Source organism: Zalophus californianus, chromosome 5, assembly GCF_009762305.2.
Source record: "Zalophus californianus isolate mZalCal1 chromosome 5, mZalCal1.pri.v2, whole genome shotgun sequence".
Lineage (NCBI taxonomy): Eukaryota > Metazoa > Chordata > Mammalia > Carnivora > Otariidae > Zalophus > Zalophus californianus.
This window is the reverse complement of record NC_045599.1, coordinates 57115228-57130069: the sequence shown is the minus strand read 5'-3', so window position 1 is coordinate 57130069 and position 14842 is coordinate 57115228. Positions and strand designations below refer to the sequence as shown.

General features: G+C 43.3%; 1 protein-coding gene across 3 annotated transcripts in view; it reads right to left on the bottom strand.

The window, feature by feature from the left end:
• SV2C (synaptic vesicle glycoprotein 2C) overlaps window positions 1-14842 on the bottom strand; it is a 198670-nt gene that overhangs the window by 106697 nt on the left and 77131 nt on the right. For all 3 annotated transcript variants that reach the window (XM_027606820.2, XM_027606821.2, XM_027606822.2), the window contains one exon: window positions 1172-1352. In XM_027606820.2, the coding sequence (XP_027462621.1) occupies window positions 1172-1352 (181 nt within the window). The remainder of the gene's footprint in view (window positions 1-1171; window positions 1353-14842) is intronic.

Here is a 14842-nt window from a genome sequence, read left to right as displayed (position 1 = left end):
TTTTCCTTATCAGAGCAGAATATCTTGGACTCTCCTAATTAAGATATGGGGTTTTCCTCAGCTGTGGATTCACTTCGTAGAGTTGACAGGTGCTTCAAGCTCTTTAAAGACAATGACTACACCATTGGCTACACAGCAGTCCCCCATTTTCTGCAGTTTCGCTTTCCCAGGTCTCAGTTACCTGTGGTTTCAATTCCCTGCAGTCAACCGCAGTCCAGAAACAACTGATCCTCCTTCTGATTCATCATTAGAAGGTCAGTTACAGCCTAACACTATGTCACGAAGCCTACGTCATTCACATCATGTCATCTCATCACATAGGCATCTTATTGTCTTACATCACAAGAACAGGCATGAGTAGAGTACAATAAGATATTTTGAAAGAGATCACATTCACATAACTTTCATTACAGTATATTTTTATCATTGTTCTATTTTATTATGAGTTGTTGCTGTTGATCTCTTACTGTGCCTAATTTATAAATTAAACTTTGTCATAGGTATGTATATAGAGGAAAAAGCATAGTTTATATAGGGTTCGGTACTATCTGCAGTTTCAGGCATCAACCGGGGATTTTGGAATGTATTCCCCGTGGATGGGGCAGGGGGAGTATGATACTCCTCCATTGTACTGGGCCAACGTCACAACTTCTGTTAATTCAACAAAAATCAGGAACTTAACAAATGGAACATATTACATCTCAAGAAGTAGGCTTCCTACCAAGTTAAATATGCTGTTAACATAGATCAATAAAATAACATTTGCTTGAGACACATTCATCCTGGATTTAAGAGCAAGTCTGAATAGTTTGAACCTTCACTAGCTCATAATAGGGAGGACCAGGGCTATTTCTTGCTTAAACTCAATTTTCAGAAGAAAAATACATTTATGAATGCATTCTGCCAGAGAAACAAGATTCCATTTAAACTAAAATGAATTTCCTAAAGTAAAATACTACCAGAATCAGCCACAAGAACATAGAAGTGTGTTCTCTTTCCTGGACTTACATTTCTAAGAACTAGCATCATGGTTCCTAAGGCAGATGTGAAGATAGGGAAAGAAGTGTGGTAAGGGATAATTTCCCAGTAATGAGGTCCTCTAGAGTGGAAAACATGTATAATTATGAAGAATAAACACATTACTATGAAGTATGAAGGAAAAAAACCTTACCCGAATCCAGAAAGTAAGCGACAGAAGAGAAAGAATTCATAACCCTGGACAAATGAAGAAAGGAAGGCGAAGAATCCGTTGATAGACATGCAAATCAGAAGAGACTGCTTTCTTCCCACTTTGTCCGCCAGTCCTCCCCAGAAGAAAGCCCCGGCCATCATGCCAAGGTATACTACGCTGCCTGCAACACACAGAAAACAGAGATTGCAGTAATTAACACACTAGATCAAGTGAACAAGAGACAAAACACATTTTAGCATTTTGTATGAGAAAAAATTCCTTTAACAAAACACATCCTTCAGGATATACAAATCACCTTTCAAGTTGGAAAGTAAGCTCTGTTGGTTACCTTTAGCTGTCATGACCAATGACAAAGGCAAAAGACAAAATGGTGACGTTCTTGCTCGGCTCATGAGAATGGGTACACAGGGGGAAGGCCCAAGGAGTCTCCACACAGGACAATCCTGGACTTTGACTCACAGGCATGTTGCCTTTGGTCCAAATGCCCAGCTTAGCACATGACAAGGCCAAGATGGGAGACTGAGTCAAGGTCTTCCTAGTCAAAATGAATCCCCTAGTCTGCTTCAAATCTTTGCCTGCAGCAGATGATTGGGTCAAGGCCAGACTCTTAGGGACTCTCTAAAGGACTCCATGGGTTCCTTCTCCCTAGTCTCTCCTAAAAGTCCTGGCCCTTCCTTGGGAAGGAAAGGGAAGCTAGGGAAGGTAGGTTTAGAGACCACAAGAGTTAACCTTAAAAGAGTCTCAAACTCTGCTTATAAGAGAAAACTTTCTCTTCGAGTCAGAAGCTTAAGGAGCCTAAGGAGAAGAAAAATGGTGTTGCAGTTTGGGAACTGTTAAACTTACCATGGTTGGCTTTACTTCCATAGTGGAAACAAATGGAAAATCAAGAGTTAGATCGATGTTCCTCTTGGTGTCTCTGTGAGCACACATGTGATTTTTCTTTTCTTTTCTTTTTTTTTTTTTAAGTAGGCTCCATGCCCAGTGTGGGACCCAATGGGGGGCTTGAACTCACAACCCTGAGATCATGACCTAAGCTGAGATCAAGAGTCGGACCCTTAATTAAGCCACCGAGATGCCCTGTGAATTTTCTTTTTTTTTTTTTTATTAACATATAATGTATTATTTGTTTCAGGGGTACAGGTCTGTGATTCATCAGTCTTACATAATTCACAGCACTCACCATACCACATACCCTCCCCAATGTCCATCACCCAGCCACCCCATCCCTCCCAGCCCCTCCACTCCAGCAACCCTCAGTTTGTTTCCTGAGATTAAGAGTCTCTTATGGTTTGTCTAATTCACTTGCTTCTTCTAAAAAAAAAATAGGCCCCAGAAGCCCTGTCCCGAATCTTACTTAAGATGAAATAATATTAGGTATGGCAAAAGTTACTTCAGAGATGTTTGTAAAACGGTGTGTAATGTCTAGGGGAAATGACATAATTAATAAATGAAAGTTTGTTATATCTGGGTGTGGTATTTACAAAGCTACTACATCTCTCATCCATTTCTGCTCTCCCGCCTCCCCCGCCTCCCCCGCCTCCCCCGTCACCAAATCACCACTTGAATAGTTCCTTTTCAAAGGCACATTCAAGATACCCAGCAGCATCTAAGTAACAAGTTAGAAAAACACATTGATTGATTGCTTTAGATTAGTTTGGGAAATATCCTATTTAAACACTCACCCTGAATTCATTTGCTTAATACACAGTTAATGGATCAATACAAGACCCAGAAGAACACCTGGAAAAGTCTGATGACCTTGACATCAATGTGGACGCTGCTCTGCATATAGCTGAGTATAGGCAGGTATAGGAATGGCAAATGTTGGAGTCATTGTACAATAAGACAAAACAGAAGCCATTTTTTTCAGACTGGGGTACTGCAAAGGGGTGAGTGGCCATCCTTTGCCTTGATGGGGAATGACATATTTTTCTCTTTATTATGGGGCTAACCATAAACAGAGCATCCTTCTCAAAAAGAAAAAAAAAAAGATATTCATATCATGAAGCCCAGTGCCTGGTTACAAGACAATTTAAATAATGGATCAGCACAGGCGAAGGAATTCCCAAAGGAGACAGATTCACCCAGGGAAATGCATATGCAGCAAATCTCTTATTTACAGCACAAGGGGCTCAAGTCGGCTACTCAGGCCTCTCAGAAGAATAATCAATAGCTAAGCTTTTCATAATAATATCCGTGACTTTAAAAATGCCTACAAACCAGAGGGTGAGCTCCTTTAGATCAGGAGGGGCCCGTGGCTGTTGCAGTCCAAAGATGTGGGAGTCTTTCTTGTAGCTCCAGCCCCAAGGGCAAAAACCCGTACCTAGCAATTGCTGAACCCTTACCAGCTCTAAGTGTTTGTACGAATTAATATATTTGCTCCTTACAACAACCCTCTGAGGTTAATACTATGGAACCCAGTTCACTGGCATAGAGAAGCGAATGATCTGACCACAGAGAAGTGAGTAGAGACTACATCTCAACCCATCAGCAATTCTTCGTGCAATATGGTTACAATTCCTTTACCAATCCTGGCTGCCCTCCTAGGAAAACATCCCAGTTTGTCCCAGCCCCTGTGTGGCGGTATCATCCAGAACTGAAAGCACAATTTGAAAGGTCTCTGAGGTGTCACAGAATCAGGGTTAAGTCCAGGGGAGCAGAATATGATCGATGGGAGCTACGGGGAAATGCTGCTTCATTCTACCCAAGCCTATGACAAGGGGTCCACCATCTGTTCTCAGACATTCTAAATGGGCTCATTCCCAACCACTGGAGGGAGGTAAGGGGATCAATGTGGAAAACAGCTCAGCGGTGCCAAGGAAAAATGAAAATCCAGTATCTTTCTAAAAAGGACATGTTATGGAGGCACCTGGGTGGCTCAGTTGGTTAAGCTTCTGACTCATTTTCGGCTCAGGTCATGCTCTCAGGGTTGTGAGATGGAGCCCCACAACCAGCCCTGAGCTGGGCGTGGAGGCTGCTTAAGATTCTCTCTCTTCCTCTCCCTCACAAAAAATAAAAAGGACATGCTATGTTCCAAAGGAGGGCACCTCCCTTGCTTTTCTGGTTGTAGGAGGCATGATGCTCCTGCTGGACTGGGCTCTATATCCTATCATTCTTCTCATTCTGGACAGTCACCTGCAGCTTCATCTTCACTAAGCCAGACCACAGATTTATGAAGTGATGATTCCAGCACTTTAAGGACTCATAACTCGTTGCTAGATTTTCCCAACTGGCAGTAGCGTGAGAACACAGCCCCACCCTGGGAGCTCCTTAAAGCTCAGACATAGGAAAGGCTGAGTGAGCTGAGCTTGCCCTTGACTTCTGTGATGGAGATGGTTCAGTGACTTGACAAAGGGCAGAGCACCCACATTTATCATTAGCACTTTGTACTTAAGCCACCCCAAAATAATACTCATTAGAGATTTTAATATATAAAAGAGTAAAATAAAAATGGCCCATCCTTCAATTCCTCCAAATATCCTTAATACACACCCACACATACATATGTATATATATGTGTGTATGTGTGTATGTATTTATATATGTATGTGTGTGTATATATATATATATGTATGTATATTTAAAAACCCAAATATGCCTACATGGCCAAAAATTCAAAGCACATGGAAATATATAACATGAAACTAAAAGTCTCCTTCTCCCCTGCCCTTGACCCTCTTCCCAAAGGTAACTATTATCAATTTTTCTAATTCTTCCAGAAAGTTTATACCTATAACTATATAGAAAAATGGATAACCTTTAGGAATTGCCTGTTAAATATAGGTTTTTGTTCCTGTGTAATATTTATCTTTTCTCCTGTTGCGTTTAGGATTTCTAAACTTAGCAAACCAGAAATAAATCTCTGTCAGAATTTTCAAAATTACTTCAAGATACATTTCGTATATCCCACAAAAGCATGCACTATCAGCTACTAGGGGAAAACCAAACAGTTACTTCTTCATCTTGTATTTTTTCTATGCCTAAAATAAATACACCTCAACCGCCTTAAAAGAGAGAATGTTAAATTCAATTGTAAAGAATTTACTGGGCACCCACTTGGCCTAACTTTTCCTGAAGTGCTAGAACTGTAAGGATTGATAAGTCATGATCCCTGAGCTCACCTAAGGAGAACCTGAGCAAGCCTTTATCTGGGGCCCTACTCCAGGCCAAGAGAAAAGGGAGACAGCTGCACACCCACTATTTCACACCACCCTCCCAATATCCCATCTGATCATGGCCACTACAGAGTGGGGCAGCCAGGTCAAAACCTTCCATGGCCTCCTGGGCACAAATGACCAGGACAGAGCAGTGCTCAGTGCACACTCAGGGACCTGGGTTCCAAGTCCCTGAACTCTTTCTCTTCCATCCAAATGGCTCAGGAGTTCATAACTCAGTGAGGGAGACCTCAGGCACACAACAGAAGGAGTCCAGCCATCAGGTGCGCACTCCAGTAACTGGGAGCAGGGTGACAAAAGGTGGCTGGTAATTCTGACTGTGGGAAGGTTTCACTGAGAAGGGAATACCTGAGAGGATTCTGAAGGATAAGAAATATTTCAAGATGGTATTAAATTCCTCCATAAGTGATAGATTTAGCGAAACAAAATGTAGTATCAAGTTGTATCCACTTCTATTCTGGTTAAGAAGATGTTTCAGATCTAAGGATAACAATCTTTTGAGCCTACACTGCATATTATTGGTAATTAGACTGTCCCACCGGGTGTGCCATGGACAGGAGTCAGCCTCCCTTCTAGCTTATTTGAGAAACACAGCACAATGAGAAGATTCATTTGTTGATTGTGTGACCTAGTTAAAGCCAGACCTTTGAATGTTAGCAAAGGTACAGAGTGAATAAAACTGGAAATACTTGTCAGCATACAAACTGTATTTCCTGGCTTGTTTGTTTCCACGTTTCCATTTTGTTTTTGCTGTGTGCTGACGGGGATTCCCTGAAAACTCAGAGCAGGGATATATGCTCTTGACATAGACCACCCTCCTGCCCTCCTCTCCTCATGATGCTGCTGATGATCAGAATTCAAAGGTATGTTAATCGAAAGTCCCTTATTTTAAGCACAGAGAAACTGATGCTATGCAAAGCCAGTACTTGAAATCAGGTCTTCTAGATCATTGCACCTCAGAGTATGACCTCTGGCCCAAAAGCACAGGCACCCTGGGTGAACCTGCTAGAAATTCAGACTCTAAGGCTCCACTCCACACCTACAGAAGTCAGAAGCTGCATCTGAACAAGATTCTCACAGATCTGTGTGCATTTCGGAGTCTGAAGGCACTATTAGTCTGGTGTGCTTTCCATTAAAACAATCTCTCCAGCACATTTTCTTAATTAAAGTTTGTATTTGTCTAATACATATTTGATAGGAGGAGATGCAGGCTATGGAATATATATATTTTTAAAGATTTTATTTATTCATTTGAGACAGAGAGAGAGAGAGAGAGGGAGCATGAGCAGGGGGAGAGGCAGAGGGAGAGGGAGAAGCAGGCTCCCCGCTGAGCCAGGAGCCAGACGTGGGGCTTGACCCCAGGACCCTGGGATCATGACCTGAGCCGAAGGCAGATGCTTAACCATCTGAGCCATTCAGGTGCCCCAGGCTATGGAATATTTTAACTCCAAAGACACAGAACAAGCAAGATCTCCCCTACACCAGCTGCAGATATGTAAAGGGCAAGCAGGAAATCTGCGCCTCCCCTAGGACCTATCTCCTCAGGACTAGCTAGGGGCAGACCTCCGATGTTGAGAGAGGCCAGGCTGTGACTCTCAGATCCTTTCATGAATTGAATGAAGATTCTAATTCAGCTGGGCTTTTGGGAGGTTGAACCTGGCCTGCGGCTTTCTCTACTCTTCCTACCACAGCTCGGGCTCGGGCCATGCTTGGCCAGCCCAGCCCCTCAGTCTTTCAGAAGACCAAAAGAGGCCTCAAGCATGACTTCCTCACGGGGAAGTCTAACATGGGGGCTGATACCATTTATTTAATCATACCCTCATTTCCCCTGATGAGTATCACATTTCTATTTCTGTCTCTTTGCTAAGAAGCTGCTTTTGATTCTTTCTGACAATACCTAAGGGGGCACATCTTTTCCCCCTAGCGCCATTGTAAAGCACATTTAAACTTAACAGAACAATTTTAAGAAATGTATACAGTATTTTTCTCATAGAAATTTTTAACCAATAGGTTTTAAAAAATTGTTTTAAGCACCTCAGTTACCCATGGCTAATGTATTACTCTATAATTCATTGCACCATTTATTTACAAATTGGATTTCTACAAAAATCATTCTGTGGCAGTATTCTGAATTCAGTGATAAATAATCTCCATGAGGTGATGATCATAGTCACCTTTTATAAGGGGATTTTCTTAGGATAAAACAAATTTTAAGTCAAAGAAAAAGAAAAATAAGCACTAATTTGAAAAGATATATGCACCCTCTACATTTATTGCAGTATTATTCACAATAGCCAAGATACAGAAGCAACCTAGGTGTCCAATGATACACAAATAGATAAGGAAGATGTGATACACACACACACACACACACACACACACACACGGAGGAATATTATGCAGCTGTAAAAATGATAAGACTGTGCCATTTGCAACAACATGGATGGACCTAGAGGCTACTATGCTAAGTGGAATAAGTCAGACAGAGAAAGACAAATGCCATATGGTTTCATTCATGTGGAATCAAAACAAAACAAAACAAAACAAAACAAAACAAAGAAACAGAAAACAGAAACAGACCCACAAATACAGAGAACAAACTGGTGGTTGCCAGAGGACACAGAGGTGGGGAGACTGACAAAGTGGGTGTAGAGAGGTCAAAAATACAGGCTTCCGGTTATGGAATGATTAAGTCACAGGGATGAATGGTACAGCAAAGGGAATATAGTCAGTGGTATTGTAATAGTGTTGTATACTGCTATATGGTAGCCACACTCGTGGTGAGCGTAGCATTGTATAAAGAGTTGTCAGATCGCTATGATGTACACCTGAAACTAATGTAACATTGCGTGTCAACTACACTTCAATTAAAAAGAAAAAAAGTAAAGCTATGTTGAAAGAGAAGATTGACTTGGGCCAAAGCTATGCCCTAGTAATAGGATCTATAGGGATATATTTGAAAAGGCCAGATTCCAGATTGTTGTGATTTGGATACTTATGCAGATAAGTCCTACTTTTTCTCAAGGCTGTGATCAAGTTTTAGAATTTTTTTTTAAATTTTATTTATTTATTTGACAGAGAGACATAGTGAGAGAGGGAACACAAGCAGGGGGAGGGGGAGAGGGAGAAGCAGGCTCCCCGTGGAGCAGGGAGCCCGATGCAGGGCTCCATCCCAGGACCCTGGGATCATGACCTGAGCCGAAGGCAGACGCTTAGTGACTGAGCCACCCAGGCACCCTAAGTTTTAGAATTTTTTTTTTTTTTTTTTTGGCTACCACACTTGGATGAAAGACAGCCTTAGACATAAACTCAGCCTTCGTCTGATACACTAACTTTTTCACACAGGAGTCTATCTTCCACAAAGTACTACTTACCAAAGAGAAGCATGTTCATAGAGCAGGATTTGGCCTAATATTTTTTACCCTGAAAGATCTTTGCATCTTCTCTGGCCAGACCAACTCAAGGGAAAGTGTCTATGGCCTGTAACACACTGAGTGGTGCCCTCAAGGTGAGGACACATACGGACCTTCTCTATTCTAGTAAGGTGAGGGAGCCTTTGTTTCGGATTTTGAGCATGGTTCTTTTTTGCGCGAGGTCCTGAAATGCTAATATTACTACTGGTGTGAGGAAAAAAGAGAAAAGAGGGAAAGGAAATGAAGATGGAAAAAAGACAACAGGAAGAAAGAAAGTACTCCAGGCTGGTGTACAAAGTAAATTACAGCTTTTGGCCACCCTCCGCTCGAGTCCTGAAAAGAAGCCACCTGAAACAGTACTGGAAGAGTTAACTAATTTTTTAAGCCTCAAAGACTTATTTTTTTTTGCAATTTTAACCTATTCAAATGAATAAATAATATATGATTTCTTAAATTTAATTAATTTAAATAAATAATAAATAATTAATAGGCTTCTCTTACCCAACCCCTCACTTTTTCCAATTACTATTTTTAGTAGCCACAGGGAAGGACCGTTATGTGTTCAAATGCATCTGTGGACTTTCACAAAATCAAATACGAGTAAGGAAAGCAATAATAACCAAGGCGTATGTACACATGAAAAAGAAAAAGAAAAACCTTCCTAATTTGCAATGGAGAACATCTGCAACAAAAGTCAGCTCACCTTTGCTAGAAAGAACTGTAAATATCAGATGCAGTCTACAGCACATCTCTGACTTTTACATTTGGGAAGTCTGACATTTAAGTCCTTTGAGCCAGGCCGAGACGGCTGCAGTGGCTTGTGTAGGCAGGTAACGCCGCATCACGCAGCATTTCCTACTTGTTACCTAAGTCTCCCTGGGCACAACAAAGCTTCTGAAGGCCCAAAACCACTCTCACTGAATCCAGAGAGCCAAACACAGAAGCAGAGTCCTAATAAGGAAGCCCAGTCTTCTTTAATATCCTTGCTCAAATGGCTAGTATGCAGCATGCCCACTGGATAAGGGAAGAGATATTCAAATATGTTTTACATGGATAGCTCTCGAAGCCCCCCAAAAAGGGCAACTGCAGCCCCTAGGGTGTTCAAAGCATTAAAGACACAAGTCTTAGGAATGAAGAGCATTACAGAGAGCCATTTTATGGAACACCATGAGATCACCTATTACTTCTGCACCAATGGGACCTCTCTCTCTGGAAACTTCCCCCACTATAGGCCTGTGCTGAGGAAGAGAAGTGGTAAGTGACTGGACCCTTGCTTCCGGAATCCCAGTAACTGAGTCAACAATGAGCAGATGGTCACTGATTCCACAGCTCTTCCATGAGCTCCCACTGTAAGCCAGGCAACCTTTGGAGGCATGAGGACAGGGGAAGAGAAGAGCAATGAGAAGAGGTCCACAAATATGAAACTGGCATGGTCCTCACTCTTGAGCAGCTCACAGCCTAGTGCAGGGCTTTCAGACAATGGCTGCACATCACAATCATCGGGGAGCTTCAAGGAAAAGAATGCTGATGTCCAGACCACACCCAGAGGTTCTGGTCCTGGGGTAGGGTTTAGGCAACAGTACTTGTATAAAACTTCCCAAACGTTTTAATATAAAAGTGGGGCTTTGAACCTTTGGTTTCCCGGGAGATTAAAAACATGAAGAAAATTAATTACCATCAAATGAAATGCACGCTGTAATTAAGGTGAGTACATTATGCTTAAGGGGAAAAAAGGAAGGAGCGACTTAATTAGTTCCACACAATTCTGGAAAACTTCCCACAGAAGGTAGGTCATGCTGGGTTGTGACCAATGAGTAAGAATTCTCCAAGCAAGAGGGGAAAGTTCACAGGGAGAGAAGAAAGCTCAGTTAAAAGGTCTGGAGGTGTGTCAGAGCACAGCTCACTAAAGGGGCTCCTGGTAGCTGAGGATGGAGGGAACGTAGAGTTCACGCTTGGGGACAAAAGCGGCAGGAGACCACAATGGAAGACAAGTTGGAATCAATCCAAGGAGTTAGCGTTTAGCCTTTGGGAAACTATAAAACAGACTGGCCATCATCGGCCCCTGAAAAATTCATTCCAGAAACTGCAGGGAGGATCAACTGCAGTGGGGAATGATGAAGGGGGGTAGGATCCAGCCCAGGGTAAGGCACTCGAGGCCTGACGGGCCTGGAGCACAACATACAGGTAAGTACTAATTCTCAGATGTCAACTCTGCACTTGAGCAATCCTGAGAATGGATGATTTTTAAATCTGTGCTCCCGCCAAGGGGAAAAAAAAGACCAGCTTCAGGAATTATCACTGAGAAGTAGCCCTGGGAAGGAATGATGGCAACGTGGTCTAAGGCAGGGGCAGCGGGCTTGGAGAAGATTCACAAGGCTGGGGGTTTTTTGGCGGTCAGAGTCCACAGTTCTTGTACGCTGAAGGGTGAGGCAAGGAAGAGTAGACGGGCTTGGGATGGGTCCTCGTAAAATTCCTAAAGAGAGAGAACACAAGGGGAGAGTGGGCCTGAAAGGCCAGGGTCTTAAACCAGTGCGGGGAAGTCCACATCGGTAACCTTCACTATACTACCCATGAATGGGGCCAAATGGGGCAGTACAGGTGACACATGCAAATCAGTAAGGCCATGATCAATATAGCTCACCCTCAGGGATGCCTCATGAACAGAGCAGGGCTTGAGCTAAGTGTCTAAAGAACAAGGAGAACATGAGTCAGAGGATAGGCCAGATGGCCTTTTACATCCCCTCAGACCTACACGACAGCGAGGGGAAAGTTCTGCAGTGGGCAAGGGCAGGAGAAGCCTGGGCAGGTAAGCGAGGGGATGGAGCCTGGTTCGAGGGGCTGGGTTGGGTGTGTGGAGAAGTACATACAAGCCGGGTAAGTGAGAGAAAATCCTTAAATAGCAAGCCCCCCCAAATTAAATTAATTTCATAGACCATGGGGAGCCACTGATGGGTTCCTGAGTGGGGAAATAAGGCCACCAAAGCCCTAATGTGAAAAGACCAGGACATTTAGGGCAGGAATGGCAGACTTCTTCTCTGAAGGGCCGGAGGGAAAAGACTGCATTTTAGACTTTGCCGGCTCCGCAGGCTCTGTCACAACTGTTCCCCTGTGCACCTGCAGCACGAAAGCAGCCACAGAAACCACATAAGCAAACGGACATGGCTGTGTTCCAATAAAACTGTTTACAAAAAGAGGCAGGGAGCCGGCTATAGTTTGCAAACGCCACTTTGAGGACAAGTTTGCCTGTAGCAGCGCCGGGAGCAGGTGTGCAAGGACTGAACCAGCCAGTGGAAGTATCTGGGAGACAGTAGAAAGCCTAACGACCTTGGGGGGGCGGGGGCGGAGCAGGCAGTTCAGAGCCTTGTGAAAGGCAAGGATGAAGGAAGGAGAAGACAGAGACCCTAGGATCAACCCTCGAGGAACAGCCACAGGGAGAGAAGGAAAAGAAGTCTGGCCTAAGAAAGTGCGGGCAAGGAGACAAGCGGAGGGTGTGGATGGCGGAGAGAGCACCTCAGAAGAGTCCAGGGTTGCCCGGAGCGCGGAGACTCGGAGAGGACCTTCGGCTTGTCTCGGAAGAGGGCGCCAGTGGCCTCGGGGTGGGGTGGAGTGGGGTGGGGGTGGGGCGACTGCAGTGCAGCGGTGGTGACAAGGGGAACAAGCAGGGTGGCCGTGAGGCCCTGCAGGCAGGGGTGGAGCTAAGCACAGCGGCAGCTCCCGGGAGCACAGGGGCGGGACGCCGCTGGACCGGAGGCGAACCCGCAGCCAACACGAGCGCCCCGGGAGTGGTGAAAAGAAGGAAAGCATCAAGCCTATTAACATGCCCAGCACCGCCCTGAAAGCACAGCCGCAGATCCGGCGGAGCCCAGCAAAGGGCTTCTTCTACTGGAAGAGTGGGCCATTCTGGAAGAACAGTGCTCTCCTCTGTCTCATTTCCAGAAAATGCATGAAAAACAGGCTTACGAGAAATGCCTGAATCTCCTCAAGTTTACCTGCAAGCAATGAAAGGATTTTTTTTTTTTTTCCAGAGAAGTCTCTTTTACATCAGCGCTGCGAACAAACCAAGCATAGAAATCTAAAAGGAAGGAGCACTTTGGAGGGACAGAACAGGAACATAATCTTGGAGCTATGTCCACAGGATATCTTTTGGTATTTTAAGCAACAGAAATGCCTAAAGGGAAAGGGCTCCTGCTGCTTAACTCAGGCCATTTCCAGACACTGGGGATGCGACTGCATGGTAGGAAAAGAGGTCTGAAAATAGACTCAAAGATCACACTGTGCTCCATCCATACGAACTGGAAAATGATTACACAAGTCCTTCAAGACCCCTTTCCGAAAGCCATGTGGAAGTTTTTTGTTGCTGATGCGTTTTTTTGTTTGTTTGTTTGTTTAAGTTTAGGTGTGAGACATCACGATGAAAACCAGACTAGATCATAAGAGATTCCAGTAAATGAGAGAATTCAGTAATCCATTTCGGATGCTCCACCATGACCTTTTGTTTCCCCAAACAGGCAGATACCTGAGCTGTCAGCCCAGAGCAGTGAGTGAATAAATACCAGGATGGGCCTTGCACTAATGGATGTTGGTCCTAATCCATTACTGCTGGCCAAGGTGAGGTAAATTCAGGGCAGCACTTGCTGACACTTGAGATTTATTTTGTCATTAGTGATGAAACGCCACGCAAGGTCTCCTCAATCCCAAACTGTCAAAAGTACATTTAGGTATTTCAGGGAAGGTCACGCAAATATTCAGGTATTGACCCACAGGACTGAAGCTGTTCTTTAGCAGCTCATTATTCTTAGTATGATCATAAATGATTTGGGTCTAGCATGAGCAGTTAGCCATCTGCTTAGATTAGGAAGGAAAAAATGGGACTCTCAGAGTAAGAAAAAAGCAGGAACTTGAATCAATTACTGTATTACGGCTCAAAACAAAAGAATGCTGAATCCATTTTGTTTTGTCCTCTAGAAGCTAAGACAAGATATGCTAAAAATCAACCCCAAATGCCTCAGTGTTTCTTAACACATTGTAGTCATTCTTTTTTTTGAACCCTTACCCATTGAACCTCACCAGAAGTATCTTTCTCTTGCCTTTCATCCAAACCCTGTACCTTGAACTTCACCTCCACATTTTTTGTGAGCACACCCAGACTACTCTGGTTTTCGTGAGTAACTTCTATATATTCTCATCGACAGTCTGATTTGCACTCTTTGTCAGCATTTCATATGCATTTGTCTTAGCTTTACAACCAACTGGTAATCTGACCCCTGGTAGACACCATATCGTGGACAGCTGGTTCTGAAACTCCATCAAACTATGTTGTTCTAGGCACATTTCAATCAGTAAAACCTAGCTAATGTAATCTGAATTTAACACAGGAGTTTTAACCTAAGCCCTAGTACCAGTCACACACAACCATGCAACTGAGGGAACTAATATAATCTGAAATCCAGACCACAAGATCTTGAGTATCCCAAGTAAGTGTGATAAATCACACAGTTAAGAACTTTCGTCTAGAAGAGTGATACCCAAACGCACACATCTACAGAAGAGGCTTCGTGAGAAAGTTTCCACCAGCCTATAGTGAATGAAAAAAAAAAAGAAAGAAAAATAATATATGCCATTTCATCAAGGTAAATTTATTTAATTTAAAGATCTTTTATTCTAAGGATATGTCCTTCCTATTATTTTGATGTGAACGTGCCTTTTGTTTGATGAATTGATAGTGAGCATAAAGAGTGGTGTGTTTTGTTGCAATTCTTCTTCTTATTTTTAAAGATTTATTAAATCTTGAAAAAAAGTGTTTAAACTGTTATTTATTTGAGAGAAGGATAGAGAGAGAAAGCAGGGGGAGGGGCAGAGGGAGAGAAGAAATTACAAGCAGACTCCCCACTGAGCACGGAGCTGGAGGCTGGGCTGGATCCCAGGACCCTGAGATCATGACCTGAGCAGAAATCAAGAGTTGGCCGCTCATTGCTCAACCAACTGCACCATCCAGGCACCACACAATTATTATTTTAAAATGACCTTCCTTAGTGAAATAAAAAGTTGGCCAATCATTTTTT